The sequence below is a fragment of the Sciurus carolinensis genome, chromosome 4 (assembly GCF_902686445.1).
Source record: "Sciurus carolinensis chromosome 4, mSciCar1.2, whole genome shotgun sequence".
Classification (NCBI taxonomy): domain Eukaryota; kingdom Metazoa; phylum Chordata; class Mammalia; order Rodentia; family Sciuridae; genus Sciurus; species Sciurus carolinensis.
The window spans coordinates 98,025,489-98,043,045 of record NC_062216.1 but is presented as its reverse complement, the minus strand read 5'-3'; the positions used below and the strand labels follow the sequence as shown (position 1 = coordinate 98,043,045).

The 17,557-nt window shown below is 36.2% G+C and overlaps 1 protein-coding gene across 1 annotated transcript in view; it reads right to left on the bottom strand.

Annotated features, from left to right (window-relative positions):
• Nucleotides 1–1,873: 1,873 nt before the first annotated feature.
• Nucleotides 1,874–17,557, bottom strand: part of Fgd4 (FYVE, RhoGEF and PH domain containing 4) — a 188,573-nt gene continuing 172,889 nt past the window's right edge. Inside the window, 8 exon segments of the mRNA XM_047548975.1 lie at nt 1,874–4,722; nt 5,784–5,924; nt 8,937–9,077; nt 14,289–14,357; nt 14,359–14,415; nt 14,819–14,911; nt 15,121–15,139; nt 15,861–15,872. Of these exon segments, the coding sequence (XP_047404931.1) occupies nt 4,465–4,722; nt 5,784–5,924; nt 8,937–9,077; nt 14,289–14,357; nt 14,359–14,415; nt 14,819–14,911; nt 15,121–15,139; nt 15,861–15,872 (790 nt within the window). The 3' untranslated portion in view covers nt 1,874–4,464.

Genomic DNA, 17,557 nt, shown 5'->3' with positions numbered 1-17,557 from the left:
AAAAGTGTTCTAAGAGAATGAAACTATTTTTTAAAAACCTAAAGGAATCCAATAACAACAAGATACCATAGTCTATAATTTAGAGGCCAAGGGCAAAGCCTGGGTGCAATCAATCACATCAGCATGCAAGTACATATATTTGTATTTTATGGTCTATATCCCTTCTGCAGCTTAGGTATTTTCCTCCTAACACACTTTGCTCTGAGCTGGAGACTATCTAACTGTGTTCATTCTTCTTTGCTTCAATTTCTAATATTATTTGTCTCTATTGTAACTGTAAAGAAAGCAACGTTATCTTCCCATGACTAAACATGATCCAGGGGCATGTATAAGGATGAATTATATATTTAAAATCCATGTAAACAACTTGTTAAAATACTCAAACTATTAAAATTTCTTTCCTATGGAAAGAATTGAAAATAAACAAGTTTTACATATGTACATACAATAGAAATTCACAAAAAGGATTTTTTAAATAGACCTAGTGGTCTTTCTACTTAATCATATTCTCTAAATCTAGAGAAGCTATAGTAGACAGTAGTATGAAAATAAAAAGTAGCTTGAATCTAATAAAACTGGGTAAGAATGAAGAAATAACATGATCCACTACCGATGTCAATATAGTCCTAAGAATAGGAACTGGCTAGCCACACAGTCCTTACATTAATACATTCTTGTAGGTTACAAAATTTGTGAATGAAAACATTGATATTCTTGCCTTTCAAATCTTAGCTTATAAATACTATGTGCTTAATCTTAGATCCACTAACATGAACATTATGTGATGCAGGAAACTTTAATTCTCTACTTAATAGAGCATTATAGCAAGGACACCTGCAAAAAAAAAAAAAATTGTTCCTTAAAATGTATTTATGTATTTGCTCCTGTTGGTGTCTATTCCTCAGGATACATGCAGTGCAGGAAGATCCCATTAGAGATATATCACAGACAGTATGCTTAAGAATAACTTAAGGCTTTGGATACAAACAAACAAGATCTAACATTTGAAGGGAGGGAACCCACCTTGTCTCCATAGAGATAAGAAAAAGTAAAACAGAACCGTGAACTTCCAAATGTATTTTTGAGAAAAGGTTTTTAGAAGGCATCAATGAATCTTTAACAACCCTGCAGTACCATGAAGTTTACAGATTTCTTTATACATTTATAACTAGAACAAGTGCTCTTAAAAAAAAATACACATGGTGCATTTACAAGATGAATTTCTATAAAAAGTTGGGTAATTTTAAAAAATTGGGGTGGGTTGCCCAGTAAAGGTAACCTGTATGTTGAATTAATGGAAAACAAAACATAGCTTGGTAAAATAGTACATATGTGCTTTTTACTTATTTCACTCTCCATACCCTTTGAGAAAGTAAAAATGATTTTGATAGCATTTGAATCCAAGGAATGATGCCCACCCCTCCCCACCATTTACCTCCCCAATACTCAGCAATTACAATTATACTATACAGGAAGTTAATCCTCTATATGCTTGTGGCTAGGGGCCTTCATACTATACTTTCAGTATAAAACCGTACCTGGAGAGTTTATTGCTTGCATATAAGATGGCGTTATAGATGCCATTATTATGAAAGTGGCTGACACTTCTCATTATTGAGCTCCACTTAAAACCTCGATCAAAGTCTCATACATCAAATGGTAGACTTTCAACAAAAGCAAAATTTAAGTTTTAAAAAACTGGAATGTTTTCTAATGAATAGTAGTTTTATCAAAGAAGTATTTTTAAATTTAGAGGAAGGGCACTTAAAAAGATAACTTTGGAAAGCACCAAATTAGACAATGACCACCATTAAAACCCATATGGTATGTTTTTTTTAATAGGAAAGTGATTTTTTTTTTTTTTTTTTTTAGGTTCATTTTGTCATGACTGCATGGGTATCTCAGAAAGGAAAAGACACTTTTTATACCAATTCTCTTTAACAACTTCTTTGAGGTCTTTTAGTTGAGCAGCAAAGAGTATTAACCTTTCTCCAAGTAAATATGTGATTCTTTAAAGAGACAGAAATGAGTGATGCTGCCACCTTGTATCTCCTCTGCTTGGCTGAAGAATGTGGGGTGAAAAGTGAAGAGGGTGACTAGATAACCAGAAATCCTCTTCTAGCACTGATATTTCTCATTTAAAAAAGTAAAGATAATGGATGCTAAGAGCATGATAATAATACTCTTTGTGAGTATTCTTTCAGAACCCAAGTTAGATAACACTGAACATGTTCATGTCACTTCTATTCCAAAAGGACTTGACAGTAGAGAAAGTGGAGTTGGCCTTTCTTCTCAATTTTAAAAAATAATCTGACTCATAAATCATCTAGTTGGCATATATATCTCCAATGATCTATGCACATTTATAAGTCATCTTTATCTGATAATCATTCTATACTTTTATTCTCTTTTCTGGAGATTCAGAAAATCAAAGTATTATCTATAGCTATAGTTTAATTTTCTCAATAACCATCTGAAACCCGTTTTTTTTTTTTTTTTTTTTCCATTCTTATACACACACTACAGCTGATAGCTAGAAACGAGAGGCAATGTAAATTTCCTTTTAGTTTGGCCCTGATTTCATAGGGCATAAGAAGGTATCATCTCTTTGTGGCTCTAAGTATTTGGTTTAATATTAATGACCATGGCTGGTATTCCTTTCATGGAGGAAGGGGACTTAATTATGCCAGCCATAATTGGTTCATTTGCTTCTTTGTAGTAGAGGGAAAAAAAAATCTTGAGATATTTCTTAAAGCAAAAGGGCCTAAAGAAATGACAGTTTCAAACTGAGTAAATCTACATTTACTCATTGTCTACATTTAAGGTACAGTCCTTAAAGACCAAGGACAGTAAATTTCTAGCAGACTGGTATATAAAAACTGATAATGCTTGGGTTGTGACAATGTAAAAGTAAATGAAAAATTGAACCTGAGAAGAGGATTAAATAAGCAACTCCATGTGAGATTTTAATTAAAAGTACTATAAAATGAAGAGCAGCCTTCATGACAAGGAATTATAATCTATTAAAATTCCACAGAGGATAAAAGGGAAAAAAATTCTCACATTCTTTAATCATTTGTATTTCCTGAAAACCTGCCATTAAGATATTGCTTTTTCAATATTGTTCTCCACCCACCACCGTTCTTCTCTGGGGAGGTGGTTGTGCATAAACTTCCTTTACTATCTATCAACCCCTGCCCCCAAACATAGGCTATCATGTGAATTTTGTTTCTTATCTGACAAATAGGCCCACATGGTTATCTTAAGTGTTCATCTGATATAGTCCTTATCCAACCGTGCATAACAGTCATATGAAAAAAGGAAACAATGACAATAAATGCAGTTTCCACATGTCCCTCTGTAAGGTCAGGTGTCTTGTACAGTTCAAGTTTTGGTAAAGATTTTTGCACACACTGATGTTAATTACTGCAACAATTATATTTTTATAAAAGGCAAATTAACCCGTATGACTTTGACTATCCCAGTGACCAAAATGCACTTTAATTTCAGAATAATCAAAACTGAAACATTAACTAAACCCTCATCTTATATTTAAATAGGTATTAATAGCACCTTCTAAGAGAGGCACTGGTTTAAATAGGCACATAACAAAAACAAAAACAAAACCCTAAAAATACTGTTGGAATTCACTAATTTGCCCCATGCCACATACTGCTTTTTCTTATAAAAATATCAACACCCTTAGATACCAATCGGTTAAACATAAATCACCAAAAACATTTAAGTTTAGAACACTGCTCATTTCGAAGATAAAACATGCCCTTTATTTTAAAAATAAATTAGAGATGAATGTGAACCTAAAGCTGTAGAGAAAAGCATGTATAGTATATATATTTATATTTAATTCTATATACAGATAATTGCTATATACTTTAGATATTCTGAAGAGTATTTCTACAAAAACAAGTATTATCTTTAAGTCAAAAAGGTTGAACACCAACAATTTGTCCTCGTTTCTTTGTTTTAAAAGAACATACATCATTTATGCAGCTTGAGATTTATAAACTAAATAAGTTAATATAATACCCTAAACTGTCCCTGTATTTTCCACCATGGATCTATTTTGGCAACATGGAGGTATATCTTTCGAACTGTTACAGATTCTACATGTGAAAGAGAAGACATCGAAGGATTTCTTAAATGAAAGTGGCCCATTCTAACCCGGTAGTGATACAATCAACTGACACCATTTTCTTCAAGACAAAAGCACATATTCTAGTTCATAAAAACTCCATTTTTCACATTATTTCAAAACTTTACTGGGAGAATGGCTCTGCACGTTAATTTTACTAAGAGTACACAAATGGGAAAAGAGTCCCCAAATGATGGCATTTATGAGTCTACATTTTCAACGTAAAGTGCTAAGAGAGGAGGAAGGAGAGCTGGGAATGTCTGGAGCTGTACGTCTTGCTTGAGACCCCACGCTGCAGTTGATCCTGGAGTTCAACATTCTGATTTTTTCTTAGGTTCATGATGATCGTCCAGGGTGGTTAGGTGCTCATTTGGACCATCTGGTGTCTCACCTGTGACAGCTAAAAGAATGATTTTCAGCCACTTCTGTTTCAGCTCCTCGCTGTCTGCAGCAAAGCTGTGCACAGACTTGGACTGCGTCAGTTTGAAACTGTGTGGCAGGTCTGCACTCCTTGGCATGTCATCCACGATGTAGCCCAGGAGTGGAATGGTAGCTTGGGCTCTGACATCCTAAGCAAAGAACATTGCACGAGAGAGATATATTAGCTTGTTGTGTGTGGCCCTTGCTCCTGCAAAACCTCCCTTCCTACTCCTGCCCAGCCCAGATTCACTCTGAGTGCTCCATGGGCAGAGGGGGTGGTTCCAGTGCCTGGACCTGAGGCCAGTGGTGTTGGCTGAGTGAATGCATGAACGAGACCTGACACCCAAATCAGCTAGGACTCACTGATGCTACACCCCCTTTTCTCTGAGGGAGCTCATTCAGCTTTCTACTCAGTGGTACTAGGGATTTAACCCAGGGGTACTTTACCACTGAGCTATAACCCCATGCCTTTTTATTTTTATTTTGAGAGAGGGTCTCTTTAAAGGTGCTGAGGGCCTTGCTAAATTACTGAGGCAGGCCTCAAATTTGTGATCCTCCAGTCTCAGCCTCCCAAGTTACTGGGATTATAGGCATACACTACCACACCCAGCTCAATTTTTCTTAATATTTCCTACCATTAAAAAGGTGTGCTCTCCCCTTTTGCTTTTCCCTTTGCTTCCTTTTCTCCTCCTCATGTTCTTTCATGTTAACTCAATTCACCTTTTCTCAAACCCACTGAATTGGAATGAGCAAAGAAAGGGGATACATGACTCATAGGGTAAAGAAAATAGCAACTATAAAATTTATCAGCTTAAACAACAAGCTTAACTTTAATCATTCTTTTTCTTTCTTTTTTTTTGTTTTGATACTGGGGATTGAACTCAGGGGCACTCAACCACTGAGCCACATCACAAGCCCAGTCCATTATTGTATTTTATTTAGAGATAGGGTCTCAATGAATTGCTTAGGGCCTTGCCAAGTTGCTGAGGCTGGCTTTGAACTCAAGATCCTCCTGCCTCAGATCCCCAAGCTGCTGGGAGTACAGGTGTGCGCCATGATGTACAGCCTATTTTTCAGTTTTAATGAGACACCATGACAGCCTGAGTCCTTTTGTTCTAGGGAGGAGGATGGAAGGATTGAGTTCACTATCCACGTGCCTCCCTCTGTCCCCAGGGGCATCTGTGCCTTCAAGCAGATGTGGTTTAGCTACCTGGGGTGCACCGTACATGTACAGCACAAGAGGGTCTTGCTTGGGGATCACACACCAAGCTTTCTGCCAAGGTTTTGTTTTCTCCATGTACTGAAGAAAGCTGCACACCACACTGTTTCCAGATACTTCTGCAGATTCAATCTAGAGCAATTATGATGGGTAGAAAGAATAAAATACAATGAAACAGAAGTGATTCAACTTAAGGAAAATACTCGAAGTATAATGTATTCATATAAAATGTCTTCTGGGATTGTCCAAAAAAGATTAATTTGCAATTACATTTGAAATTCTATCACTAATATGGAAAACTACTTGGGTCAACTATAACTCTTACTAGAACCCAAATTTAAATAAACATGTATTGACTGCTTTTTTTGGCAGTTTTCTCAGCTTGATACATGCATTTCATTTAATCCTTGCATCAACATTGTAAAGTTAGTACTTTCATTAGCTCTGAAGCTCAGCATTTTTAAATAGCTTCCCCAAGAGCCCACATTTCAGAATTTGTGTGATAGAATTTTAGCCCAGTCTGAATCCATACCACAAACTTTGAACTACAATACTCCCAACAATACACAAATGCAACAGCAAAAAGGCAAAAATCAACCAATTGTCCTAGTACCTGCGGTAATTTAAATTTTCATTGTAAGAAATTTTTGAAAAGCCATTTTACAGTTTTCTGCTTTGCTTTTAATATATCAATCACTGGCGAAAAGGGAAATAAAAACATTTAACTAAATTTTTATTTTACACTGCTATTCCTATCTCTGAAACTCAGTGTGGGATATATGGATGTGAGAGATAAGTGCATGCATACATAACTTAAATGTATACCAGAGACTTACTTTGTATAGTGGCCAAACAAACTCTGGCCAAAGACCCAGAGAGAAAATTTTTCAATCTTTGCAGGCTAAGAAGTCAAACCAAGATACTTATATGAAAAAATAAACTTCCCCAAATTTTCATTGACAAAATTAAAAATATTCAGAATGCAGTTTTTTTTTTTTTTTTTTTTTTTTTTTTTTTTTATGTGGGCCTATTAATCAAAATGGAATTCTTAGGGGAAGATAACATTTTCTCCCCCAAAGTGCTGATTTGCAAACTGTTTTGTTACCAGCTGACACACAGAAAGTAAGAGTAAACATTAAGAAACCTTTATAACAATTTGACTTTGTGATGATACCCAAGTGCATGCTTGTGTATTTTTGTTGATGTGTGGTGGTTTGGATATATAATTGATGCTTCATGACAGATCATTTAAGAAGCACTGGTTGGCAAATGACAGCCTGCAAGTCAACTCCACCTGCTTTTATATGGCCTACAAGGTAAGAATAGTGTTCACAGAAGCACATTTACGATCAACTTTATCATAAGGAACACTACCCTTTAGACTCCAATTAAATGAAATGTCATCTTCCCCCAGAGAATTACATTTTTCTTATTTGTAGACCCATATTATAAAAACCTACATGTGAAATTTATATTGTTTTTGAATTTTTAAATCCTAACAGTGTCTCAACAGTGAAAAGAATAAACTTGAAAATACAGTGAATGAAATACATTGAATTTTGTCAATATGATTTGTGAAAATTTGTTTCTTTTTGCCTTAAAAACACCTGTTTAATATTCTTGATCTGGCCTCTTGCTCTACAAAGGATAAAATATTTTCTCTGACCCTTTTACAGAGAAGTTGACCACTGTTCTACAGCACATAACAGTCTAGCTGGCACAAAGTGTTTAGTCCCAAATGTGCATTATGTGCATGCATGCTTATCTCCTTCTTAGGACTTCACACTGTATTTAGTTAAACAAATTACCCAAATAAGTAAATGATTCTCCTCTGAGTATAAGGTTTTCTAGAAAACTAGCTAGAGATTTTTTATTTCATAGAGATACCCTGAAACTCATTAAACCTATTATCTGACTCATTATACTGTGCCAGTTTCATTATTTCAGTTGCTATTAAGTTTTAGGGCAGAGGCTGTGTTCCTGGGGAGTCAATGAAGAGTATCTTCCATCCTTCTTGTCCAATAAAGCTCCCTCTTGGTCTGCCACATAACATCTATATCCCAGTAGGCTTCAAAATTATACTTTCAGCATATGGGACTATATTTTAACTTCAAATGGAGACCTTGGAGTTTAAGATCCTGTTTCAGTTAACAGAAATGACCTTTGTACATTTACCTGTAAAAGCTCAATAAGCAGTTAATCAGTTATGCTTTAGAAAAAAGTTTTTGTTACTAAGGATTGAACCCAGGGTTGCTTAACCACTGAGCCACATCCCAGCCTTTAAAAAAAGTTTCATTTTTTATGTTTATTTTATTTTATTTTTTATGCTTTATGTTGCTAAGTCCTTCAGGCCTTGCTAAGTTGCTGAGGTTGGTCTTGAACCTGCTGCAGTCACCTGAGTCACAATGATTATAGGTGTTCACCACCACACCTGGCTCTTTAAAAATTCTTAATAAACCAAATCTCTGATTTTTTGATACACAGAATTTTGATCCTATTTCCAGGCTTCCCTGACCACAAAGGCCTTATATATAAAGGGTTATATTGTATTATCTTTGAATGTGAATCTGTTTCAGATACAAGCTCTATTGGAGTTCCCAGATGCAGGGATGTGAATTGACTCTAAAATATAAATTCACTTGAGACACTTCAGTAATACAGTTATCAGATTACTATCACTTGCTATTAAATGACTGCAATGAACTGACTATTTATTTTAATGCAACAAGTGAAAGAGCTGTTAGGTAATATGATAGTAGTATTTTAATCTAAATTTGAAAATTTTCATGAAGTGGTTTTCAAAGCCAATATGTCAAAATTGAAAGAAAAGCTTTCCTATAAAGAAAAGATTCTATAATTTGGACATTAAAAGACATGTCAACTAATACTCTAATATTTGGTTATAGCTACTATGACAAAAATCAGTACATTTCATTCTCAAGTGCATGTTGGTTTAACACAGCCCCTCTTTCTGTACAACCAAGTAGGATCCCCAAAATCAGCAAAAAGTATCTTGCTCATTGTTACTCCAATTGTTAAATACCAAGAGGAACAAAGTTTATTACTTGTATTCCTCATGGTTAAGAGAATTCTGTGTTCCTGGTATAAAAATCTAAAAGATATCCAACATTTTACATTTCATACCTCTAAAATTCCTTTCCTTTTCTTTTCTTCACTGTCTGTGAATCCACTTATTATTTGATAACAATCTTTACAAACTTTGCTCAATTTTCCACCATCATACTCAAGTTGAGCTTTGTAGTCAGAACACTTCCAGCAAACCACCTTAAATTGTAAAAGAGGATAATGAGTGAATAATCGTCTAGAGAACAAGGTTTAAGCAATAATCAGTTATAGGTAATAATAAATGAGAAAATGTTAAACACAAAGGGAGGATTTTTGTTAAAAACATCCACATAAACATTTGAATACATATTGAGGTGCTGTAAGCAGTGATGGACTCTGTGATGACCTCTAAAAATAGGAGATCCCTGAAGGCTTGGTCCAGACCTTTATTTATATACTTCTGGATAATTCATCAATATCCTCCCAGACTTAAACTCATGATGTTCCCTCCCCTTGGCTCTCTCCATACTGGACCCCACCTCTCTTCAACCTGTTCTTATAATCCTCCTTTATCGTAAGAAATGGACCAGTTACCCAACCAGTCACAGAAAGTAGGAAACAGGAATCATTCCCATCATCCTCCTACCTCATTGCATAAATTCACCATATAAGTTCTGCTGATCTTATCTTCCTTATAATTACCCAAGTCTAAACTATAAGCATACTAGTTTGGACTACTTTTATAGTTTCTTGACTAGTCCTCATAGAATTCTTACTGGCTTCCAGGCCTCTGGCTCTTCTACCTCCAAGCTATTTTCCAAACAGCCAGATGCTCTCTTAAATATGCTCGCCCGACATAGTCCTTGTCTATTTAAAATCCCTCGTCTTGGGCTGGGGAGATAGCTCAGTCGGTAGAGTGCTTGCCTTGTAAGCACAAGGCCTTGGGTTTGATCCCCAGCACCCAAAATAAATAAATAAATAAATAAATAAATCCCTCGTCTATTTAAAATCCCTAAGTTTCTCCTTTGCTCTTTGTTAAAGAACAAATTGTTAAGCATGGGCTGTAAAATCTTGTATAATTGGCCCTGTTCATCCCCTGGCTCTGAATCTACAGTGACATTGGTTTCTTACAGCTCCCTTATTCTCTCATCTCTGCTTCAGTGAGTTAATTTTGCTAATCCTTCAGATGTTGACTCAAATTTCACTTCCTCAAGGAAGAGTCCAACTTCCAGAATAGAACCCGACTCTTGTCACTGTGCAACTAAAGTTGCCTGTACTTTTTATTCATAGCACTGATTACAATTTTTAATTATATACTTGTGGACTTGTTTGTCTCTTTTACTAGGCTATAGAACTCCAGGAGAGATTGTTCACCAGGCATACAATGAACATTACAGAATGTCAGTGAATGAATGACTATAATGCCAATAAATGCACATTACCTTTTAGTGAATGGTATTCTAATTACTATAGGATAATTGTTCAAAATTTTTCTAGTTTAAGAAATCATTTTTTTTGTTGGCCTGGTGGGGCACATCTGTAACCCCAGTGGCTCGGGTGGCTGAGGTAGGAGGATCTGAGTTCAAAGCCAGCCTCAGCAAAAGTGAGATGCTAAGCAGCTCAGTGAGATCTTGTCTCTAAATAAAATACAAAAGAGGGCTGGGTATGTGGCTCAGTAGTCAAGTGACCCTGAGTTTAATTCCCAGTATACCTTCCCTGCCTCTGGTAAAAAAAAAAATCATTTTTTAATTATGGAAATATACTTTCCCCCCAATAGAGAGTGAACTATATCTAAGAAATATATTTTAAAAATTCTTTCCAGTGCTGGAGGATCAAACCCAGGGCTGCCTACATGCTAGGTAAGGGCTTTATCTTATGGAGTCACATTCCTAGGCCCTCGTCAAAATTTTAGACTACGTTCATAGCATTTAAAATTCATGATAAAATGGTCAGGGGTTGTGGGTGTAGCTTAATGGCAGAGTGTGTGTTTAGCATGGACAAAGCCCTGGGTTCAATGCCACCCTGCTAAAAACAATCCCACTGTTTCCTTATAGTGAAATTACTTTGGGGGGATTTAGAATTAGACATATCTGTATCTGTTAACTCAAATCAATGTTTTATTATTTTGAAATCATATAGTATTTTGATAATGTACCAGCACACATTATTGTTTGTTGACCAAACGCAAGCATGTCAATGTCAGAAATCATTTCTGGTAAACTTTATAAGAGATCGAAAACATTTTACTTTGTTTATTGTTAATTTAATTTTGATTACAAAACTGTCTCACTAAGTCAAAACTGAGTCTTAGAAAAAGAGGAAGAATAAATCTGCAATAAAATGAGATAAGCCAAAAGAATTAACAACATAAACTGGTTGCAATTAAGCATACAACTAACTAATAGATCATGTTGCTGCAATGCCTACTATTAAGTTCACTCATTCTTCTTAACAGAAAGGATTAATCTTAAAGCTTGGTTTCCCCCAAGTTGCTGCTACCTCTTCATAGCTTCCTTTCATGCTTTGTTTCTCACTCTTTCCAATTAAAACTCAGCTCATATGACTGATCAAATATGCTCCAATATGTGCATATATAGCCTCATTACTTTTCTATATAACATAATTCATTAAACATGTATCTTAAACATATTATTATTAAGTAACTTACACTTTTATAATAACCAAGGAACACAAAACATGCCAGAAAATTTGTAAGTTTTATATAATTTTATGTAACACATAGTGTGTAAAAGTCATAAAATGGAAATATGTAGTCATGATTAAACATAGTTTTGACTCTTGATGTCAATATGGCAGAAATAGATAGATATAAAGAATCCCTTTGCCACAATACAACTGGCTTCTAGACACAGAACAAATGTAACTTTAGGTTTTACTTCATATTAAAGACAAACCAATGAATGAACAAAAGAAAAGGAAAACAGTGAGCTAAAAGTATAATAAGTAATAAACAGCAAACTCAAAGTTTATATTTGGAGACAGTTCTTGGGCCTAAAGGATGGGGGACAGGTGAAACCAAGACTCAGTCATTTATACTTTTGAAGGGAAGATCATGAAGTATCAACCAAACATGATCTCAAAATCAGAATAGCAAACTATTCCAGAAAATAAGCCGCCGGTGAACAAGAATTAGTAGAAACAACCAACAGACATTGACCACTCAAAATTTCTTCAGATATTGGCATTACTAGACAGAAATCCTGAAGTTACATGAGAAGGGATTAAAAAAAATAGTGGCAATGACAAAACTATAGAAATGAACAGGCAGATTTAGAAGGAAGAAAACTCCCAGAAATAAAAACAAAATGAAATTAAAAATGCAAACCAATAGAAAAAATAGCAGACTAGCTACTATTAAGGAGAATGTCCAAACTAATAAAAATGAATAAAATAGAGATACGCTACAAAGAGAGGCATGGAGATAGAGACCTGGAGGGTAGAATTGGAAGGTCATGTAATACAAAGACCATATTGTATAACTTTTCTAAGACTCACTTTTTTAGTTGTTTAATAGGAAAAATAGAATCTTCCTCATAGAGGAGTTGAAAAATTCTAAGAAATAATTCATGGGGGGAAGGAAAATAACAGAATGAATCAAACATCATTACCCTATGTAAATGAATGATTACACAAATGGTACGCCCCTCTACTTCATGTACAACCAGAGAAACAAGTTGTACCCCATTTGTTTACAATTAAAAAAAAAAGAAAGAATACATACACAGTAGTTCCATCAATTCTTGACACCAGTACACCCTAAATGGTAGCTACTCTTTTATTATTATTACTACTCTCCTCTACAAGCGTGCTTCATTTTTCTATATATTTTTATGTCACTTAAGACACTACCATTTATTCACCAAATCATAATGTTGGGGGTCATTCTTGACTACTTGTTTTGCTCAACTCAGAATCATCTCCCTTTCAAAGCATCACAGCACGGCACATAGGACTTCCGATGACCTTGTCTTTACCTTTCTAGCCCCAGTTCTTGCCAGTTCCTATCTTAACAGTGTTTAATATCAAGCCAGTTTGTATCCACCCATATATCAATGGGATCCTCAGTTCAAGTATGCTGCCTCACTAATTCTCTGGGAGCTACTGTCCCTTAGGCTGCCATCCATCAAGGGAAACATCTGGGACACTGGTAATAGGTCTGGTTGCCTACTCTTGTCTCAGAGACGTGAAGAATTAACTCCATCATGCCTCAGTTTCCAAAAGACCTGTTCTCTCCAAGTGTGTCCTAGCCTCTTCCCATACATACTGCTCTCTACATGATATAAGTCCCCCATCTTCCTTCCATCCCTCAAAACCCTTCCACAGAGCCCTCACTCATGTATCCTCAAGTAGAGGCTGCTTTTTACTCTCACCTCTCCTGTGCCACCTCTGAAAACCCCAGGGCTGAAAGCTGGGGTTTGTATCCTTTGATTTTTCTTCTTGCCTTCAAAACCTCCTGGCTTTACCCTCCTCCCCTACTGAGTTATTGTCTCATCATCTGCACAACCACCATTCACTCAGGAATTTACAGCTAATGGATCTTAGTTCACTGGGGTATCACAATGCCTGGTGACATCAACTTCACATGACTAACCTACTGAATGAACTTCTCAGGTCCCTATTGCCAGTGCCATTCTCTTTCCTTCCTCCTTCACTCTCAACGTATGACTCTGCCTCTTTCAATGAAAATATAACATTGAACCTAAACTCCCCCATTTCTCATCACCAAACCATAAACAATAGCAAACCATCCACATCTGTACCCATCTTTCCTTCTTCTGTTATAAGGTCTCTCTACCCATCAAAAGCCAGAACTTCCACCTGAAGGGTGAATTCCATCTCTTCTTGTCTTCTCAAAGACATCAAGTCCTTTGGTCAATTCTTTCCCTTAGCTCTCTCATGCCACACTGCCCCTTATTCATCATGCTCCAGCCTTTGGCTTTTTGGCAATCTTGTGACTAGAGCAAGCTCCTTCCTAATGCAGGACCTTTGGCTCGGACTCACTGTCTGCAATGCTCCCCGTAGACCTCTCCCTAGGATTAGCCCTTTCTCACTCTTCAGGTATCAGTGAAATCCCAACCCCTCAGGTAGGTCTTTTTTCTAAATAAAATCGATTCCAAATCTTCCTCCATTACTCCTACCCTCTCTTTTAACTTCTTGATCATTTTCTTATTCTGTTGACAGTAATTTGAAACCCTTGTCTATTTTTTCTCCATTACAATATAAGTTCTGTGAAGCCAGGGATCATTTTTGTTTACATTTTTTCCTCCAGGGCTCAGCACAGTGCTTTGTACAAACTGGCACCAAAATAGGTTTATTAAGGGATTTAACAATTTTTGGTCTTTTTCCCAGATGATGATCTAACCACTCACACTGTTACTAGCAACCTTATAAACCAGAAATCTCACTTACATGTCCACATGCTCGACAATGGTGCCTTCTTCTTGTCAGTGCATTGAAAGATTCCTTGCATTTCATACAACATTGTCACTTCATTATCTCGGATCCATCTTGGGGCTCTTTTCCCTAGCTCGGCAGTCTTAAAAGAAGAAGAAGAAGAAGAAGAAGAAGAAAAGAAGAAGAAGACGAAGAGAAGAAGAAGAAGAAGAGAAGAAGAAGAAGAAGAAGAAGAAGGAAAAGAGAGAGATTGTAATGTTAATAGAAAAAATTGTAATTCCCCTTTTATTTTTTTAAAGCATTTTAACAATATTGTAAACCATGTTCTAAAACTCAAGACCCAAGAAAAGAAATCAAAGTTTCAAAGAAGTTTAAAGAGTGTCAAGAAGCACTCACTACTGTATCCATCTAAGGAGGAATGAGATTCTGTCTGAATACAGTTCTGGCATTGTGAAGGGAAAAGGTCAGATCATAAAATGATTAGATAGATCTGCCAACTCTAAAGAGATAAAAGAGTTTAAAACTAAGAACTTAATTCGACTTACAGAAACTTCAGAGTGAATGTCATTATCCTTTGCAATTGCATTTCTGAAGGTTTCATGCCTTTGATAAAAGGCATCAATGGTCTCTTGAAGGGCCTAGAATATAATGAAATTCAAAGCACACATTAAAGTATCACATGAGAATTAATGAATACACTTTATCAAACAAATATTTACGATAGGAATCATTTTAAATTAAATAAACTTGTTCTGATGACCATATATTTAAATAACAGAATGACATGTACAAATTTGTGTATGCATAGGTTACCAGGAAACAAAATGAAAATAGAAATCAGGATTACCTTGATCCATTCTTCTTTGCTTGCTCAGAACTAAAACAAAACAAAATTAGAAGTGAATGTGGAGAACATTAATGAATTACACCTGGTGAATAAAACTCTGCTTTAATGTGTTCCAACTTCCTGGAAAATCAGGAATGTCCTGAAAGGCATTAACATAAAATTAAACAATCTCTGGCAATTGAACAAATAACTTCTTTGGAGATACAGAATCAGACTACCTAATAATTTTGGTGCCCATATATTTCGATGGGGGCCTGTTAGGTAAACGCCATACCATACTGCCCTGACATTGAATGAAACACCCTTAGCTAGTGGTGTACATCAAGTGGATCTGTACATCTAACACACTAGACACAAAACAGGGAATCCTCCAATCTCCTAAAATGCATGAACGTTATTAAAGGTTACTAGTTACAGCCCATCCGGAAAGATTACAATTATCCTGTATCTAACTAGCTTTGTCAGGCCCTGGGTAGCTACTTAATATTTTCTTTGAAATAATTTAATTTTCCTATTCCTAGGAGGCTTCAGGCAATACCACACCTAATTCATTACACATAAAGAGAACAGAATGAGCATTTTCAATGCCTGCAGGAAGGAGGTTTCACAGGTTAATGACCCTGATGTTTATAATTTTCTTTCCTCCACTGTAGTCAAGTTTCCTTAATCCTATTAAGTTTTACTTCCTCTCCCCTATAGTAGCTTATGTAGCTGACTATTGTCTTATTATATTTGAAAACCCCTTTTGTGAACTCTGAATGATCTCTAAATTTTGAAGAATATCAGACTGCCAGTTCATTTACCATGTTTGGTAGGCTAGAGCCAAGTGTGAGTTCCAACCTAAGGTCACCTACCTCATTTCAACAGGTATACACTATGACTGAGACAGCTCAAGATTTGTTCCTGTGACACCATCCTTCTATCCATTGTTTATTATCTTTTTTTTTTTTTTTGTATGTATGATACTGGGGATTGAACCCAGGGCCTTGCCCATGCTAGGCAAGCACTTTACCACTGAACTATATCCCCATCCCTTTTTGAGACAGGATCTCACTAAGTTGCTGAGGCTGACCTCAAACCTGCCATTCTACTGCCTCGGTCTCCCAAATCACTGAGATTACAGGTGTGCCCCACCATGCCTGGCTCCAGCATTTATTACTGAGCGTACCACAGTATGCCAGGAATGTTGGTGGAATCTGTCAAATGGAAGATTCTGCTTATTGCCCACCTAGGGGCTTAAATCTGTCCCTCAAAAGAAAAAATATAAGCAAACTCCCCACTATTTTGCCATTTCCCCATGCACTGTTGCCCTGGAAGCATAGTTATTTGTTAGCTGCTTTCAGTCTTTTAAATGCAAAGAAACTTCAAAATTTAATGCCTTTTTGTCTTAGTTTTACTCTTGGCAAATTTTTCTACTCTTTAATTTACTCATTACACTATTTTAAATTTCACTTACCAATAGAAAAGTATTGCACAAAAATGAGATAAAACAAAATATTTGGGGGTGGGGGTGTGGCTACGAGGCAGAGTACTTGCCTAGCATGTGTGAAACCTTGGATCTGATCCCCAGTACTGCCCCCAAACAAAATAGAATCCTCCCCCTACGCCACCCCCAAACCCCAGAATACTTATCTTTTTAAATGTGGAAGAGGAAGCAGAAATGCAAGGGGTCAATCCTACAGTTGACTCATACCTTAGCAAGAAAAGGGGAACTCTTTTTTTTTTCCTAGTTGGCTTCAGAAGCAAATTCTCTTTAAATATTCCCAATATACATCTAATTTTTAAATTTTTATTTTTGTAGTACAGGGGATTGAATCCAGGACCACTCTACCACTGAGTCATATTCCCAGTCTTTTTTAGTTTTTATCTTGAGACAAGGTCTTGATAAGTTGCCCAGAGAAGTCTCAAATTTGCAGCCCTCCTGCCTTGGCCTCCCAGAGTTGCTGGGATTACAGGTATGTGCCATAGCACCCAGTCATGTCCCTTTTTTTGGTGGTGGGGGGAGTTACTGGGGATTGAATCCAGGGGTACCTTACCATTGAACTACATCCTCAATCCTTTATTTTATTTTTTGAGACAGGGTCTTTCTTGCTAAGTTGCTGAAGCTGGTCTTGAATTTGTAATCCTTTTGCCTCAGCCTCCTACATCGTTGGGTTTACAGGTGTGTGCCACTGTGACTGGCTTACATCCAATTTTTTATTGCATATAAATCCCTCTGATGCTCTTTTGAACCTTCAGTGTTTGTCTCTATTCTTGAGAGCCATTATAGATCAGATGAAAGTAACTACTTAATCCAGACTTTTTATATCACCACATAATCATACATATAATGAGGGGAATAAGAAGTCTAATGAAGAAGGAGCATGTTTCTGATACTAATTGGAATGTTATGAAGTGATGACTGGTTGTGCTTAAGAAAATTTTTCCCATCCTGAAA